Below are 15,934 nucleotides of genomic sequence, written 5' to 3'. Positions count from 1 at the left end.
TGGGAGTATGACTGTACTTACTGCCATACCAGAGGTCCCAGCTCTGGATTGGATATATTTTAGGTCACAATAATACTCAATGTTCCTTTATACCAACTGACCTTATTTTTATATATTATATATTTTATTATAAATATATAAATAAGTATAAAAATAAAAATAAATAAAATACATATATAAATAAATTTGTATATATTTTATTTATATGTGTGTTTTCTTATAGATTATAATATAGATTATATTATATATTTACATATATATTTATATGTGTATTATATGTATATAAGTGGGTTGGAAAGAGCTTTTTTTTTTTAAAGATTTTATTTATTTGTCAGAGAGAGAGAGTACAGGCAGGGGTGCGGCAGGCAGAGGGAGAAGCAGGCTCCCCGTTGAGCCAGGAGCCTGATGCAGGACTCGACCCCCGGACCCTGGGACCATGGGCCTGAGCTGAAGGCAGCCGCTTAACTAACTGAGCCACCCAGGTGTCCCTGGAAAGAGCTTTTTAAATCAGACAACAATTTTAGAAGCTGTTGCATAAAAATTAAAAAGAGTGAACACCCCAATGGGAGAACAGTTCAGTACTTGAGGTATATCCTTATCACAGAATATTACACAGTCATTAAAAAATGTAAAATAAATCTACCAGGGGTTCTTACTATGTATTGTTACATGAGAACACAGAAGTGCATGGAATAACCCATTTTTGAAAACCTATGATTGTAAAAGGTGCTGAGCACGTCAGTGTGAACAATGTTGGCTAACTGGTTGGAACAGGAGAAATGAGGAAGGAAGAGAGTAATGGAAAATAAGCAAAAACAACTATGAAAAATAAGACTCCATGATAAAAATCAAGAATTATATAAAATTATGCATATGTAAGTATATATTTGCATGAAAATGCAACGGAAGAATGGTTACTAAAATGTTGGAGGTGTGCTATCTCAGGGTAAAAATATTTCAGGGGATTTTACATTCTTCCTTATACTTTTTTGCATTTTAATAAGGAAATATAATAATTATATAACCAAAATAATTATTTCCATTGAGGAAAATTTTTGAATAACTCACTAACACTGACAGCATGAAAATAAGGTTTCTAAGTCTTCCTAGACAAAAGATGGCACATCCAGTAGAATTTTGAATCATTCACGACTAAAAGGGGTTTTCACAATCTTTTTTCAAAATGGAGACAGACCGCAAAGTCCAAAATTAATGATCATCATAAACACTTTAAGCATCTTTAAGGCAGGGCTTAAATCTAATTTTTAACACACTTTCCCAAAGGCTCCAAGCACTCTGAGTGCTCAATCAATCCTCATTAATTGACAAGCACATTTCAAATCTCATGAATTATTACATCAAAGATGCTATTATCTGATATACAAATGCTATTAAAAAGTAGAATCTCATCTAGAAATGAATATGAGAGCTGAAGCAGCTCCAGTGAAAATAATTTAACTATGAAATTTAATCTGCCACAAAAGAAGTAATAAAAGTAACACATAACACATTTTTTTCATCTTGCCCCTGGTCATATTAAATGTATCTAGTTTTGCTACCTTCATTCCTATAGTCTCAGGCCTGAAGGTCATCTGCACACCCCCCAACGACTGTCCACTTAATATCATTAACTTTTGCTTTTTACGGCAGATACAAGATTCATGACATTAGTTACCCATCCTCACGAACAATATCCAGTCTTTGAAACTCTGAAGATTAAAACTCTGCCTGTTAAAATTCTGATGATAGCCTGCAATTGTTTTGCAGAGCGAGGCTAACTTTTTATTCTACTAGGCCTGCCTTCCCCGTGGAGTAGCAGAAATGGACGTCGAAGCTGTGTAGAGAGATGCTCCGTGAATAGGCATGGAATAGCCTTTCCAGGGGAAATGGGCACACATGGGGTGTGGGGGGGGCAGTGGCTGCTTCTCTTGATCCCTAATGCCAGGTACCCCTACCTGGTTGTTGGTGACAGCCCACCTGTTACCTGTTACACCCACCTGGCAGGTAACTGATACTAGGGAACATGAAAACTATTTTACACATATAACTTGTTCAAGTAAAATACTTACTTGGACTAGTAAGTGGCCTGAGTTAGGCAAACAGGTACCACATTTGTTGGTGTTCTCATTTATTTGCTCTATCAAATTCATCAGTATCTCCACAGCATCTTTGCTGATCATTTCACTGAGAAATCGTGGATTTCCAGAAATGAATTTGATAGCCCCCATACAGTATAAAAAAGCTTCAGTGTTAGTTTGCAGATCTTCACTTCTCAGGACCTCCAATAATGATTCTGTCAAAAAGATGAATTATTACAAATGTGTAACAACTCGAGAGACATTTTAAAGTACTTGTATGTGAACGTCAAATACAATTTGTAAAATGTTAGTACTACATTCAAATGCTTGTTAAGTGTTACTCATGTGGTAAAAAGAGATAAGCTTATTTGTAGCTAAGACAAATCTCTGTAATAATAATGACAGTGAAAGGATGGGATTATTGGGGCGCCTGGGTGGCTCAGTCGTTAAGCGTGTCTGCCTTCGGCTCAGGTCATGCTCCCGGGGTCCTGGGATCGAGCCCCGCATCGGGTGCCCTGCTCAGTGGGGAGCCTGCTTCTCCCTCTCCCGCTCCCCCTGCTCGTGTTCCCTCTCTCGCTGTGTCTCTCTCTGTCAAATAAATAAATAAAATCTTTAAAACAAATAAATAAAATAAAAATAAAGGTTGGTAAATATTAGTAAGAAACAAGAAGTGGCATTTAATTAAAAGAACGTGTTCTTATTTATATATTAATAATCACATCCTTTCTTTATTTTTTTTTTAAAGATTTTATTTATTTATTTGACAGAGAGACACAGCGAGAGAGGGAACACGAGCAGGGGGAGAAGGAGAGGGAGAAGCAGGCTCCCCACTGAGCAGGGCACCCGATGCGGGGCTCGATCCCAGGACCCCGGGAGCATGACCTGAGCCGAAGGCAGACACGCTTAACGACTGAGCCACCCAGGCGCCCCAACCTTTATTTTTAGTTACAAAAATGTTGAGTTATTATAGGACAATTGATAGTTGAGACAAGTTAAGAGTTAAATTTCAACAAACTTTTGAGGATATACTGGTTGCTGTAAGATGAGAAATCAATCAAGACAGGGTCTTTTAAGAAATCTCAATCACCGGGCGCCTGGGTGGCTCAGTCGGTTGAGCGACTGCCTTCGGCTCAGGTCGTGATCCGGGAGTCCTGGGATCGAGTCCCGCATTGGGCTCCCTGCTCGGCAGGGAGTCTGCTTCTCCCTCTGACCCTCCTTCCTCTCATGTGCTCTCTCTCTCATTCTCTCTGTCTCAAATAAATAAATAAAATCTTTAAAAAATAAAAATAAAAGAAATCTCAATCACCACAGAAAGGGATACTTCGAAGATAACATCCACTGTTTCCCGAGACAACTTAAGAACATCCATCTGAATAGCATACAACTACTTCATTTTAGGGGTAACCCAGGCAACTCTGATAAAGTTAATCATGCCTCTTTCACATTTAATTTTATTAATGTCAGTGTGATCATTTGTCATAATCTTTCTTTGTCCCTGTCCGCTGGGGTCAAAAAAGAGATCATTTATCCTAGGTCGCAAAAAGAGAACTCAGGGCATTTTCTTTGTTGCTGCCTGGCCTTAGATCAGCAATGCGAATTCATAAAAGATTTCTATTGATGTAACTATTTAAGCATCTTAATTATTTAAGGGTGTATCAAGACTTAAACAGTATTAGCTAGGAAGGTAGACTGTAATCACATTTCTCTACCAACATATCTGAAACACATCTGAGACACTTTGATGTCAAATGTCTGTAACAGCTGTCTGTCTTCCAGTTTGTCTTCCAAGTTTGAGTCATTCCTACTCCATCAAAAGCCCCAAAATTCCAATTATTTCAAATACCATTAAATGTATTTTGTCTGATAATCAATCTGAGACCAGGAAATGGATTTTTAAGTAGGGAATACTTGATAAAGTCACATAATGTTACTACAGTCTCTCATGGTTCGTCTCCCCCTCCGATTCCCTCCCTTCATTCTTCCCCTCCTGCTATCTTCTTCTTCTTAACATATAATGTATTATTTGCTTCAGAGGTACAGATCTGTGATTTAAAACAAACAGCCAACTATCCTTCTCGGCTCCAAAGGATACATTAAACAGAATGTGGAAAACACAGAGAAGGACAGAGCAAAACTAGGCATCATGTAACTTCTGGATATTATGAGAAAATAAAATATTCTAGTTAACATTAATAATAACTTTGCTCCCCAAACTTCTCACTTGTACTCAAGGGCAACATTTACTCAGCGGTAGCACTGAATGATACTCACCTAGAATGCTGTCATTTTCAATCAGAGAGTCATTCTTCTCACTCCTGCTAATTTTAAATATAAGTTTGCAGACATTAAGAAGATTCTTTCTACTCACTTTAAGCTGCAGAGAAAGAAAACACATTTTTATTGCAGAGGGAAATAAAGACGCACCATCATTTTTTAACACAAACATCTATTTTTAAAGTGCTGCAAGGGTATTTTTAAAACATAAAGAACAAGTCTAAGCTTAGGCTCCATATTTGCCAACTATAGTATTTCATTAACTTACGGTAAATACAGTATAAATGATCCTTAGGGTACGCACATTTTACTGAGAAGCATTTATTTCTTACTTCATAAAGTCTCATCCTTATACATGAGATTATTAGTTACTTTTTAAAGAGTATATGAGGATAAAAGGGGGGAGGATGTTGATAAGTTTAATTAAATGGAGTAATTGCTTTAACACACAAGAGTAAAGGAAGACGGATACCAAAATTTCAGATTAGACTAACTTAGAAAAGAATACCTAGTAGGGGTGAAGGAAAGAAAGGAAAGGGGGAAGGTATGGTTCTCTTTATTATTTGTATAAAAAAACCAAAAAAGTAATAATTTTTTCATTAGATAATACATATATATTTACTTTTCAGGCTATATCTGGAATGCTTTGAGATAATAGCAAATAATGTTCAAAATTTAAAATTACCTTCTAAATCCTACAAAAATATTCAAGTAAATTAAACATAGGGGCAATAAGGAAGTATACTTTTTTTAAAAAAAGCACAGTAGAGGGGGACTAGCTACATCAAATAGCCTCAATTCACTGTATATTTATCTGAAGTGGTAAAAATTAAAAATTAAAAATATCCTAAGTGTCCGATATTAGAGAATAATAAACTGTGGAACAATACCATTCATATCAAGCAGTCATAGAAAGTGTAACTGTAAATACCATGTTTAAAAAAAAGACGTTTATGTGGTGCCTGGATGGCTCAGTAGTTAAGCGTCCGCCTTCAGCTTGGGTCATGATCCCAGGGTCCTGGGATGGAGCCCAGCATCGGGCTCCCTGCTCAGTGGGAAGCCTGCTTCTCCCTCTCCCTCTCCCCCTGCTTGTGTTCCCTCTCTCACTGTGTCTCTCTCTGTCAAATAAATAAATAAAATCTTAAAAAAAAAATACATTCATAACCTACTGTAAGATGGGAATATTATATGCCCTCATTGCAAGAATGTAAAATATGTTTGTAGGAATGAAGTTATCTGAACAAATAAATATATCTGTGTGAAAAAGATGAGCGTATGGGTCATTATTTTATCATTAAAAAGCATCTTTAAAATTATCTTCGATAGTGTTTATTAATGACTTGCCAGTTAGTTAAAAAAAAAAAAAGATAATGGAGTTTGTCAGACATGTTTTTAAAGATTCATTCTGTGTTTGATCCACAAATATTAATGAGCTCCTGCTGTGTACCAGGCACAGTGCTGTTCACTGCAGGAGACACAAGGATGAACACGGTCAGCCCGGCGCCTGAGGGGCAGAGGGAGGGAAGCGTTATCCACAGAGCAGTTTCCATCTGCCTTCCTGCTCTGGGCCCTTGACAGGTTATCTCAGAGCAACCTTGCAAACTAGGAGTTCTTTCCATTTTGCACCTTGGGAGCCTCTGTAAGTATTAGAAATGCAGACTCTCAGGCCTCGGCCAGCTCTGCTGGATCAGAATCTGCATTTTAACAAACTCCCCAGAGATCCAGTGCTCGTGCAAGTCTGAGAAGCTCTGTTGTGGAAGCATCGGAAACTGTCACATGTGGCAGGATGGTCATTCCTTCTGTTCTCAGGAGGAAAAAAGGAAATGGAAATTAGAAAAAAAATGTAATGCTTAGGGGTTTCAAAAAATTATTTAAAAACGCAGAAGATAAGCTGACTAAAGAGAATAGAAATAAAATCTATATCAATGGAAATCAATGTTGCCCTTAATACTCGGGAATATATTTTAATCAGTTAACTATCTTCCGCTACACTGTGAGCCTGTGTGCGTGTGTGTATGCGTGTGTGAAGTAGCACAGGTTACGCACTTAATAAAACGTGCTGAATAAATGAATGACTACAACTAACCTCACCCCCCACCCAAGTCTTCTATTTTTAGTGAAAAGTGACAAAGGGAAAATGACAGCAACTCATGTCCGGGTTCTCATTAAAGATCAAACAAACAAAAACCCGACAATTTCCAAGCCTGCTATAAGGTCAGTTTACATTCAAAGCACATTCCTATACCTTCTCTTTTGGTAACTGTAAAAAGTATGACTCTGAGACATGAAAATATAATAAAATATTAAATCATATGCAAGGAACGTAGACAACCTTACATAAAAGAGCTCTTCCCCCACCCTGACCGTCCCCTGCACTGTGCTTCATATTCTGCTCTCAGCAACACCCCTGCCGACACCCCGGCCCCCCAGGTTCTCTGCGTGCTCACAGCCTCTTCTGCTACAGCGCCAGCCGGAAAGGCAGGGGATTTTAGTCACTTGTATTCCCAGCATCAAGAGTCCCTGGCACAGAGTAAGTTCTTGTAGAGGGGTAGTTTACTTCTTACATTAAAAATAGCAGTCTTTTCTATTTGAAGCAAATTTGGAAAATTAAGGAGAAGTTTAAAAACACTTATCATACTACTACTACTATATATAATCACTGTTGACAGACTGGTGGGGTTTCTTTTGGTTTTTTTTGTTTTTTTTTACCCCTGTGTAGGGTACTAGATTTTTTTTTTCCCCTCCTGAATATAGTTGCATTCATTGCATATGTGTGTACTCCAAAAATTCTTAATATAGACTGAAACATTTTTGTAAGATCCTTTGATACAAAGGTTAAAATTAAACAGCTGTCTGGCAAAACCCCCAACCTACTTAACCAAAAAAATGCAAGAAATCAGAAGAACTGACATTATGCTCACTGAATGTTTTTAACTATATATAATTTTTTTAAAGATTTTATTTATTTATTTGACAGAGAGCGAGCACAAGCAGGGGAAACTACAGAGGGAGAGGGAGAAGCAGGCTCCCCATTGAGCAAGGAGCCAGATGCGGGGCTCGATCCCAGGACCCTGGGATCATGACCTGAGCCGAAGGCAGGTGCTCAACTGACTGAGCCACCCAGGCACCCCTAACTATAAATAATTTTAAATGTCTGAATTTTAATACTAAACTGGTAGGTAAAATATTGGCAGAAACTAGAGAAGATATTAAAAACATCTAAGTTCCATATATCTTTTCTGTTTGTTTGCTGATTTTTTTTAACTTTTTATGATGTGGTCTTTTTATTTATTTATTTAATTTTTTTTTTTTAAGATTTTATTTATTTGACAGAGAGAGAGATAGTGAGAGCAAGAACACAAGCAGGGGGAGTGGGAGAAGGAGAAGCAGACTCCCCGCCAAGCAGGGAGCCCGATGTGGGGCTCGATCCCAGGACCCTGAGATCATGACCCATCCGAAGGCAGACGTTTAGCGACTGAGCCACCCAGGCACCCTGATGTGGTCTTTTTAAAACTTATATAGAATTCCATTCACCAAGGCCTATGCGAAAACAATGTCTTGCCTGGAACGTTAGGGCAGATTCAGGTAGCAGATGGGAAGTTGGGCTTGATGGCCTTGAAGGTCCCTCCTGACCTGGTTCTGCGGTTAATCAGAAGGAGCAGCCTGCCCATCTCTGCGCCCTGGAGGGCAGCCTAGGCAGAATCGCCCCTGACTCAGCAAGGCAGCCAACGTCACACAGAGAGCTCTATCTAATCAGATTGAGTTCAGAATGCGATCACTGCCTGGGAGATCCCCTAGCCTTTCACCCTAAAATAGTTACATTGTGTCGTGTATATTATTGATTTGAGTGGCACCTTTAATAACCAAAATAATATTTTCTCGGCAAAGCCCTGATGAATTAATGGCATTTTCCTCCTCTGTCTCATTTATCTATTTTCTGGCTTGGCATGGAGCAAAATGTCTGGGACCCAGATGAAAACCCACAGACAATGGATCCCTCAGCAGTTGGTAGCTTGGGTCTCCCCAGGGCAGCTACACTGGTAGGGCCTTCCAGCCTCCCCCAAGGGCTCTCCTGGGCCAAGGGGCATCCCAAATCCAGGGCCAGAGAGGAAATGGGGCAAGCATGCGATACCACCTTTTTTTCTTTTTCAAGTTTTTATTTAAATTCCAGTTAGTTAACATAAGTCTACCTACCACTTTTAACTTCAGCTATCTCTGTGACTTATGCTCTTTTTTGTTGCATTAAAGCTGATGGATCAGTTAACCCCAATGAGGAGATTAAAATACGACTCAAATCACTATTTCAAAGAAGTATTACTTTCTAAGTCATATATCAGTTTTTTTTTTTTAAAGAGGGTGAATAGTTTGTGATGACAGCTAAATAAGAATGTAGGTTCTCCAAAAAAATTACATAGAGTATGTAGTCAGAAGATTCTGCTTCATGAAAGACATCAAAATAAGGAACAATGGGCATTCTTACTGAGCTCTTAGTAAGTTTGCCAACTCTTACCTTCACTGTGTACTTTCAGATTTTAAATTATATGTGTTAACATAATAGCTTTTACTTTTATGAAACCAGGTAAACAAAGCTTCATTCATTTGTTTTAGCGGCTCTTTTAGAAGGTTCTCTAATAACTGTGTCTTATCTTTTGTTTCCAACTGCTTATGGCTATGACAACAAAGTGTTCCCCTCAAACAATGATATCATTTTGTTTGATACAGAGTTTAGACAGACTTTTATTTGGTGTCTGGCCTTTTCTTCTAACACCTCCCGGAAGCCTTCTGTTGCCACCTTCCCATGACCACATGTTTCTCTGTTTCACACTGGTTCATAAAACACCTGGCCAGTGTGTCCATGGCCCAGGTTAGCCTCAGTTATTTATTAAATCATGGGGCAGAATCAAGCACCCAGCAGAAACCGTAGGGCAGAAACCACAGGTTGTGTTCTCTGATACCGATCTCCAGTCAAGTTACTTGAGAAACTGTTTTGAATGTATTTGCCTGTTGTCACCTTTTTTAAAAAAACCTAGCCACAGTCCAAATGTAAGAGTTTATTTGAATATTTTCCCCGTAGCCTTCCAGGTCAGCCTTCATTCCTTAGATAGGGCTCCTAGTCAAATTCGGAGATGTCAATTTATTACCTTGATTTTTTTTCAAGATTCTAAATGAACACACTGCATTTCTACTCTTCTTTGTAATATTTACAAATAAAGCATTCAATAAAACTTTTATGTGCTACAGTCTACTAGACCAGAGGAAAGAAAAACTTACTGCTAGAATAATTTTTGCAAGTTTAAGGCTGAGCAAGTCTGAACCAATATCAACTAGTTTATATAGGGTCTTCAGGAGAACACTTCTTCTCTTAAATTTATTTCCAAGCATGTTTCCTTCCTCTAAAGCGTGATGAAGTTGTGCGCAAGCAGCACAAATCGTTTCAATTTTTTCTTCTGTCAGAGCAAAGAGAGTAAAGCAGCACTTACTAATTAAGGTCAAGTTTTCAAGTGTGTCAAACACAGTATAAGTAAAACCCCGTAATTATTTCCCCGAACATCTTCAAATTCCTGAACTATGTTTTTTCCCTTCTCTTGCAATTTCCATCTACCTGATTTTTTTTTTCACCTCATTGATCCACCTCCCACCATGTTGACTTATTTACCCATCAGTCAGCTTATCTAGAACACACGGTCTTTCAAAGAGCGTATTAAAGAATGGAATTGCACCGATTCCAGATGGCCTGCTTTATTCCAAATGCCCTCCACCTCACAGTGCTCGCTTCAGTCTCAGGGAAGCCCACCACTGTGTCTCCACCTCCAACCCTTTGGGGCATAGATCCTCTGGCCTAGCATGTTCTCCTACCTTCATTCCTACTGATTTGGGTCCATCAAGGCTCTGTTCACATTCTGGCTCCTCCAGAAAAGATGTACCATTCCACATTCAACAAACATTACTTGGTACTTTGTTATTTTTCACATACCTAGGTATGTTGTGTCCCATGTCCAGTGCCCTCAAGCAGATGTCATGCTAAGTGAGGAGGAATCGTGTCTTTGTATCTTTGTATCAACAGAGCATGGTTCAGTGAGAATACTGTACTGACAACCTATCACATAGTTTAATGTATATTCGTTTTCTAATATATCTGCTGATGAAAACAATGATCAATATTTTTCTATGAGAACAATGCTTACTATCTGAGAAACGAGGGCTCAAAGGGAACAAAAATCTCAAAATGCCACCTCATCCACTGTTACTTGCAGGTGGTTATTACAAGAGAGGAGAATAAAAAGAAGACTTCAGTTGGGAAACAGGAGAACCCTAGAACATGTTATTTTATAGTGAGAATTCTGAGGACAGCAATCTTTGAAAGTGGTATCCATACCAATAGGCATGCAAGGAAGAAAACTAGCACACAAAATGGAACCTGAGGGGAAATCTGAGAATCCAAGTCTGAGATATTCAGTTGAAAAATATTATCTGATAGATCCCATCACAAAATTTAAAATTAGGAAACCAATCTTAAATAAATACCATAATGTGCTTTTAAAAGCCCACATAGAGGAAGTGTGCGCCTGAAGAAGGAAATGACTCAGGCCATTTTTAGCTCTTTTCAACAATAACATCTAAGAAAAAATGTTAAACCTCAATAGCTCGGTAACCTTCAATGCCTTTCGGTTATGCACTTAAATAAATGAATTTTTGGGAAATGACTTAGACTAACTTTAAATAAAAGGAAAAACCTGAGCTCTATTGTAAGAACACTTTTGTTTTGTTGTTTTATTCTTCTGTTCCTGGCAGTTTCTTCACAAACCCCAAGTCCAGGCCGTGGGCCACTCTCTGGCAATGGGGAGACCTCAAGGCATTTTTCTAACACTTCCCTCTACAAACTCTTCAGCCTGGTGGGTTCAACGAGGAGTAGCTGTCTTAGTTTAAAATAAACTAAAAAAGGAAGTTTCATGGGTCAAGTTCTAAACTGTTGATCAAATTAACTCTTTATACCAGTTGGTTTGTTATAAATGCTGTAGAGCCTCAAAAGACAACTTGAACTGAGAGCTTTCAACATTCTCAAGGGGCTAAAGCTAGTGGGTAAAAGTTGGATAAGTAATAGAAAGCAATGTAGCCTCAAAGTAATGTCTCCCCATAAGATACTTATTAATTACAAAGGGGGAAATAGTAACTTTACAGTGGAAAAGCCTGGACATCACCTTCCCCAAGTGATCAAAATTCCCATCCCCAGTAAGAGATCAGAGCAGAGTCATGTGCCTACCGCCATGGGTCACTGAGAAGGACACAGCACCACGCATGCCATATACCTGGCCCAAATGCCTCATCTGGGTCTAAGTGGGAGAAAATACCAGACCAAACTCATTTGTGGGAGCAGTCTATAAAATAATTGGCCCATACTCCTCAAATATATCAAGATCATGAAAAGAGATATGACAAATAACTTGAACTTATGATCCAGGATTTTCTTTTTCTATAAAGGAAATTATTAGGATAACTGGCAAAATCTGAATAAGGTTGGTATAGTGTGGTATGGTAGTTTCCAGATATGTAACAGAATGTCCTTGTGTCTTAAAATATATGTTAGAGTACTAGGAATATGGGACATCATGTTGGCAACTTGTACTTAAATGGTTCAAAAAAGGAAAAAACAATGTGTGTGTGTATGTGTGTGTGTGTGTGTGTGTGGTGTGTGTGTGTTGGGGGGATTACAGAGAAAACGAGAGCAAGAGGGTGGAAGAGAGGGAGGGAATAATGATGCAAATGTGGTAAAATATTAATATTTGGGGTCTCGGAGGGAAGGGCATACAGGATTTCTTTGTACTATCCTTGACACTTTCTTTTAAGTCTGAAATTATGTCAAAATAAAAAGGAAAATAAGAAAGACCCTCAAAAGCTCAAGTAACCCAATCCTGCCACCATTCACTGTTCTTAAAGTTGAGGGGAGAGATGCCATACTTCAGGGCCAACAATCCTCTGAGAAGGGAGATTCATCCACATTCCAAATCCCAAACTCTGGTTCACTTTTCTTTGCTGGTGTCCCCAGAGCTCTCTTAAAATCCTTCAGGCTGAAGACTTCCTCCGGGACAGGCCTTCATGCTGCAGGCCATTCTCCCCACTGTGTTCTTCCTAGCATGTTCTCTGTTTTAACCTTTGCTCAGACTGACTGCTCTCCTCACTAGTTTTTGCCCACATCCCCTAAAATAAAGGGCCCAAAGTTAAAATTAGGAACTCCAGAAGGAGAACAGTCATCCATCGGGGTTTTGAGCTGCCATGGACAGTGATGATGGTCCAGTCTAAACCACCCTCACCTGCCATGCGAACACTGCCATGCATAGAGATTAGGTGGCTGCCCATAGCCACATGCTACTTAGTTGGTAGCAATACCAGGACCAGAACCCCTGCCTGGGGCACCCGCAGGAGCCACGAACATGGCCACGTACTGAAAGGGAGCCGAGGAGCAGTGAGGTTATTTGAACCTTTTAGGAAGTAGGTCTTCTGCAGGACTTCCTTGCTTGTTGGGGAGGACCTCTTTACCATGCTTCTCCTAGGGTCTCTTCTTGAGCCTATCATGTTGGTTTGCTCATCCACAGAGTACTCGTTCCACAATGCCTAGTGAGGGCTACTGTGTGCTGTGTGCTGGGCTTAGCTGGGGGCCATGACTGTGGCTCCAGCGGAGCCCATTTCAACTCCAGAAATGGAATCCCCAAGGGGTGGCAAAGGAGAGAAAGCAGGGGCCATTCTCTTGACAAGCTTTCCGTGGGTCACCTTTGCAGAGACCCATTGATCATGGGCCTTCCCTGCTGGGGAACTCACAGTGCAAGGGCTGGGCACACCCCAGGCCACCTCCAGCTCTGAGTGGCATTCCCAACAGGTGAGGTAACCTTAGGAGAGTAGGACATATACATTTGGATCTAGAAAACCATGGGCACACCTCCCAAGGATGCCAGTTTATGAGACTTAGTCAAAGTTTCAGGGACCTGAAATCTGTTTTAATCTTTCACTTTCATGTATTAACTGCCACCCCAGAGAGTTCAAACCAGCATTTACTTGGGCAGACAGAAGGTGATAATTAATATGTATTCCATGGGGAGTTTTAGAAGTAGGCTCTCTTCCTGAATTTAAAGTATAATTTTTACCCACTAAAAATTAGGTTTACTTGTATTTCAAACGTACATTACTGGATGAATAAAGAGATAACTTCATTTGTTTCTGAACACGTTCACAAAAATGGTAGTCAAAGCATACCAAAGATATCAGGGCAATGGAGAACATAGAAATAGCTAAAAATATTCTCAATTTAAAAGAAAAACTTTTTTTGTTACCCTTTTCTAATTCTTGCAAAATTGGTACGATCCTTGTATTCCAAAAGACTTCGTCTACTTCTATTTCTGTCTCCTTTTCTTGCATGTCGGCTTTTGAGACTGCAAAAGAAATCCAGATCAGAAGAAAGCTGTGAACAAGGAGGTATACCTGGAGTACCATCACAAGTCTTTGTTGTTCATCACTAAAATTAATCAGCTCTGAAATTAAACTACACCTCACCCCCTAAGCCCAACTAATTCTAATTAGAACTACATGTCTTTTAATCAAATTACCCCACATCAAACTCAGATAAGATCATGTAAAGAAATCAGAACTTTAAACTCTGGTTAGGACACTGCATGATGTCTTAAGCTTCAGAAATGTTGGAATTGTTGTCAGTAAGGCAAATTAAATAGTTGGTTGTTGTTTTTTGTTTTTTTGTTTTTTTTTTTATTTGAGACAGAGAGAATGAGAGACAGAGAGCATGAGAGGGAGGAGGGTCAGAGGGAGAAGCAGACTCCCCGCCGAGCAGGGAGCCCGATGCGGGACTCGATCCCGGGACTCCAGGATCATGACCTGAGCCGAAGGCAGTCGCCCGACCAACTGAGCCACCCAGGCGCCCTGTTTTTTTTTTTTTTTTAAAGTAAGCTCTATGCCCAACGTGGGGCATGAACCTGCGACCCCGAGATCAAGGGGTCACACACTCCACCGACTGAGCCAGCCAGGCGCCCCGTACTGCAAATAGTTTGAGTTATTTTTTATTTAAACCTACCACTCTGTAATGTGGGATAAATAGAAAACTATAAATATGTAAAGCATAAGGATTTTGAAAGTGTTTAATGAAAACTTTTCTGAAAAGGAAGGCCTTCAGAGAGGCTCTCTTTCCTACACAAAATGAAATGGCCACATCATTTTAAGGCCACTGCCATTACTGCCAAGTGAATTTGTGTGGGGTAGTGGGAAAGGCCTGTGCTTGGGGCGCTGACAGATTTCAGTTCAAATCACAGCTATTGTATTGATGCACTGGTTGGCTGGGGTCTGGCTTCTTATCCTTTCTGAGCCTCATCAGTGAAACAGAGATGAAAATCTTTGCCTTCGGGGCTCTGAGAATTAAGAGACATGATACAGGTAAAGCTCAGAGCCCAGGGTCTGGGATCCAGGAACACTCAATAAACGTGAATTTCATTTTCCTGATTAAAAAACAACAGGCCACCACTGTCTGAAGTTCATTCGGCTGCACGATACCACTGAGTCATCAATATTCGATGTTGCCTGGGAACGTAGGCTCTAGAAAAGGAAAAGCTAGTTGCCATTGGCTGGGTCCTTTAAGAGGCAGCGTGTCTCTACTTAATTTTGATAACATAACAAGAGGTCCCCAAGTTGTCTCCATTTTCCAGATGAAGAAAGTGGGGCTCAGGGGCATTAGGCTACCTGCCCAAGGTCATACAGCTCCATGACCCTTGCTCTTGACCTCTATGCCATTCCACCCCACAGCAGAAACAGTAAACTGAAAGTTGACTTTGGAGGGCAATGTGCATCATATTAGGAACTGCAAATCATGATTACATTTCACACAGGAAATACCCCACTCTCTAAAGCACAGACCATGTAGCTGGGGGGGGTACCACAGTGTGGACTCTCAGGAGCAATGCTAAAGACAGCCTCCCTTCTCCCTTCTGCTCCCTCCCCATAGGGCCCTCTCATGGCACCCAGTCTATACTGGTTCAGAGTCTGTACCTGCCCAGAGTGGACCTGGTACCAGTCATTCAAATGCCCACGGCGGGTGCCTAGATCCCAAAATGTCACACGAAGAGTTAGAAATGATAGGGACAATCAGGGTTTCATAGAAAGAGAGCAAGAGAGCAAGAGAGCAAGAGCAGTGAAAAGGCAGATGGCCTATATAGTTTTAGGTTATTTTAACTGGAAAAAAAAAAAAGACCAGCCAACCAGGGAGGCCTGTGATGGCGTAGGTTCTAGAATCACTGTCTGGGTTTGGAGCCTAGCTCTGGGGTTGACTGTGGGCAAGTTGCATCACTTTTCCTCTATAAAATGAGGTAACGATGGTCATCTCCAAGTATTGGGATAATGGGTTATTAATTTCTTTTATGTGCGCCTGTATTTCCCCAAACCTCTCATGCATTTGTGTTACTCTTGAGAAGGAAAAATATATATATAATACATATTAAACTTCCCAAGCACATGGTAATGATGTCACCCAGGAGAAACAGGAAAGCTATGTGATTTACCCATCCCTTCCAGTGTGTAGGCCTTCCTCTAAT

General features: G+C 40.0%; 1 protein-coding gene across 1 annotated transcript in view; it reads right to left on the bottom strand.

The window, feature by feature from the left end:
* Positions 1 to 15,934, bottom strand: part of ARMC2 (armadillo repeat containing 2) — a 107,530-nt gene that overhangs the window by 48,752 nt on the left and 42,844 nt on the right. Inside the window, exons 7-10 of the mRNA XM_045865275.3 lie at positions 13,676 to 13,774; positions 9,624 to 9,799; positions 4,350 to 4,452; positions 2,070 to 2,293 (exon numbers count right to left, since the gene is read on the bottom strand). Of these exons, the coding sequence (XP_045721231.1) occupies positions 2,070 to 2,293; positions 4,350 to 4,452; positions 9,624 to 9,799; positions 13,676 to 13,774 (602 nt within the window). The remainder of the gene's footprint in view (positions 1 to 2,069; positions 2,294 to 4,349; positions 4,453 to 9,623; positions 9,800 to 13,675; positions 13,775 to 15,934) is intronic.

Source organism: Mirounga angustirostris, unplaced genomic scaffold, assembly GCF_029215605.1.
Source record: "Mirounga angustirostris isolate CCGP_5_RB_7025 unplaced genomic scaffold, mMirAng1.0.hap1 SCAF_8, whole genome shotgun sequence".
Classification (NCBI taxonomy): Eukaryota; Metazoa; Chordata; class Mammalia; order Carnivora; family Phocidae; genus Mirounga; species Mirounga angustirostris.
The sequence above is the reverse complement of the archived record's forward strand: the minus strand, read 5'-3'. Positions and strand labels throughout refer to the sequence as shown.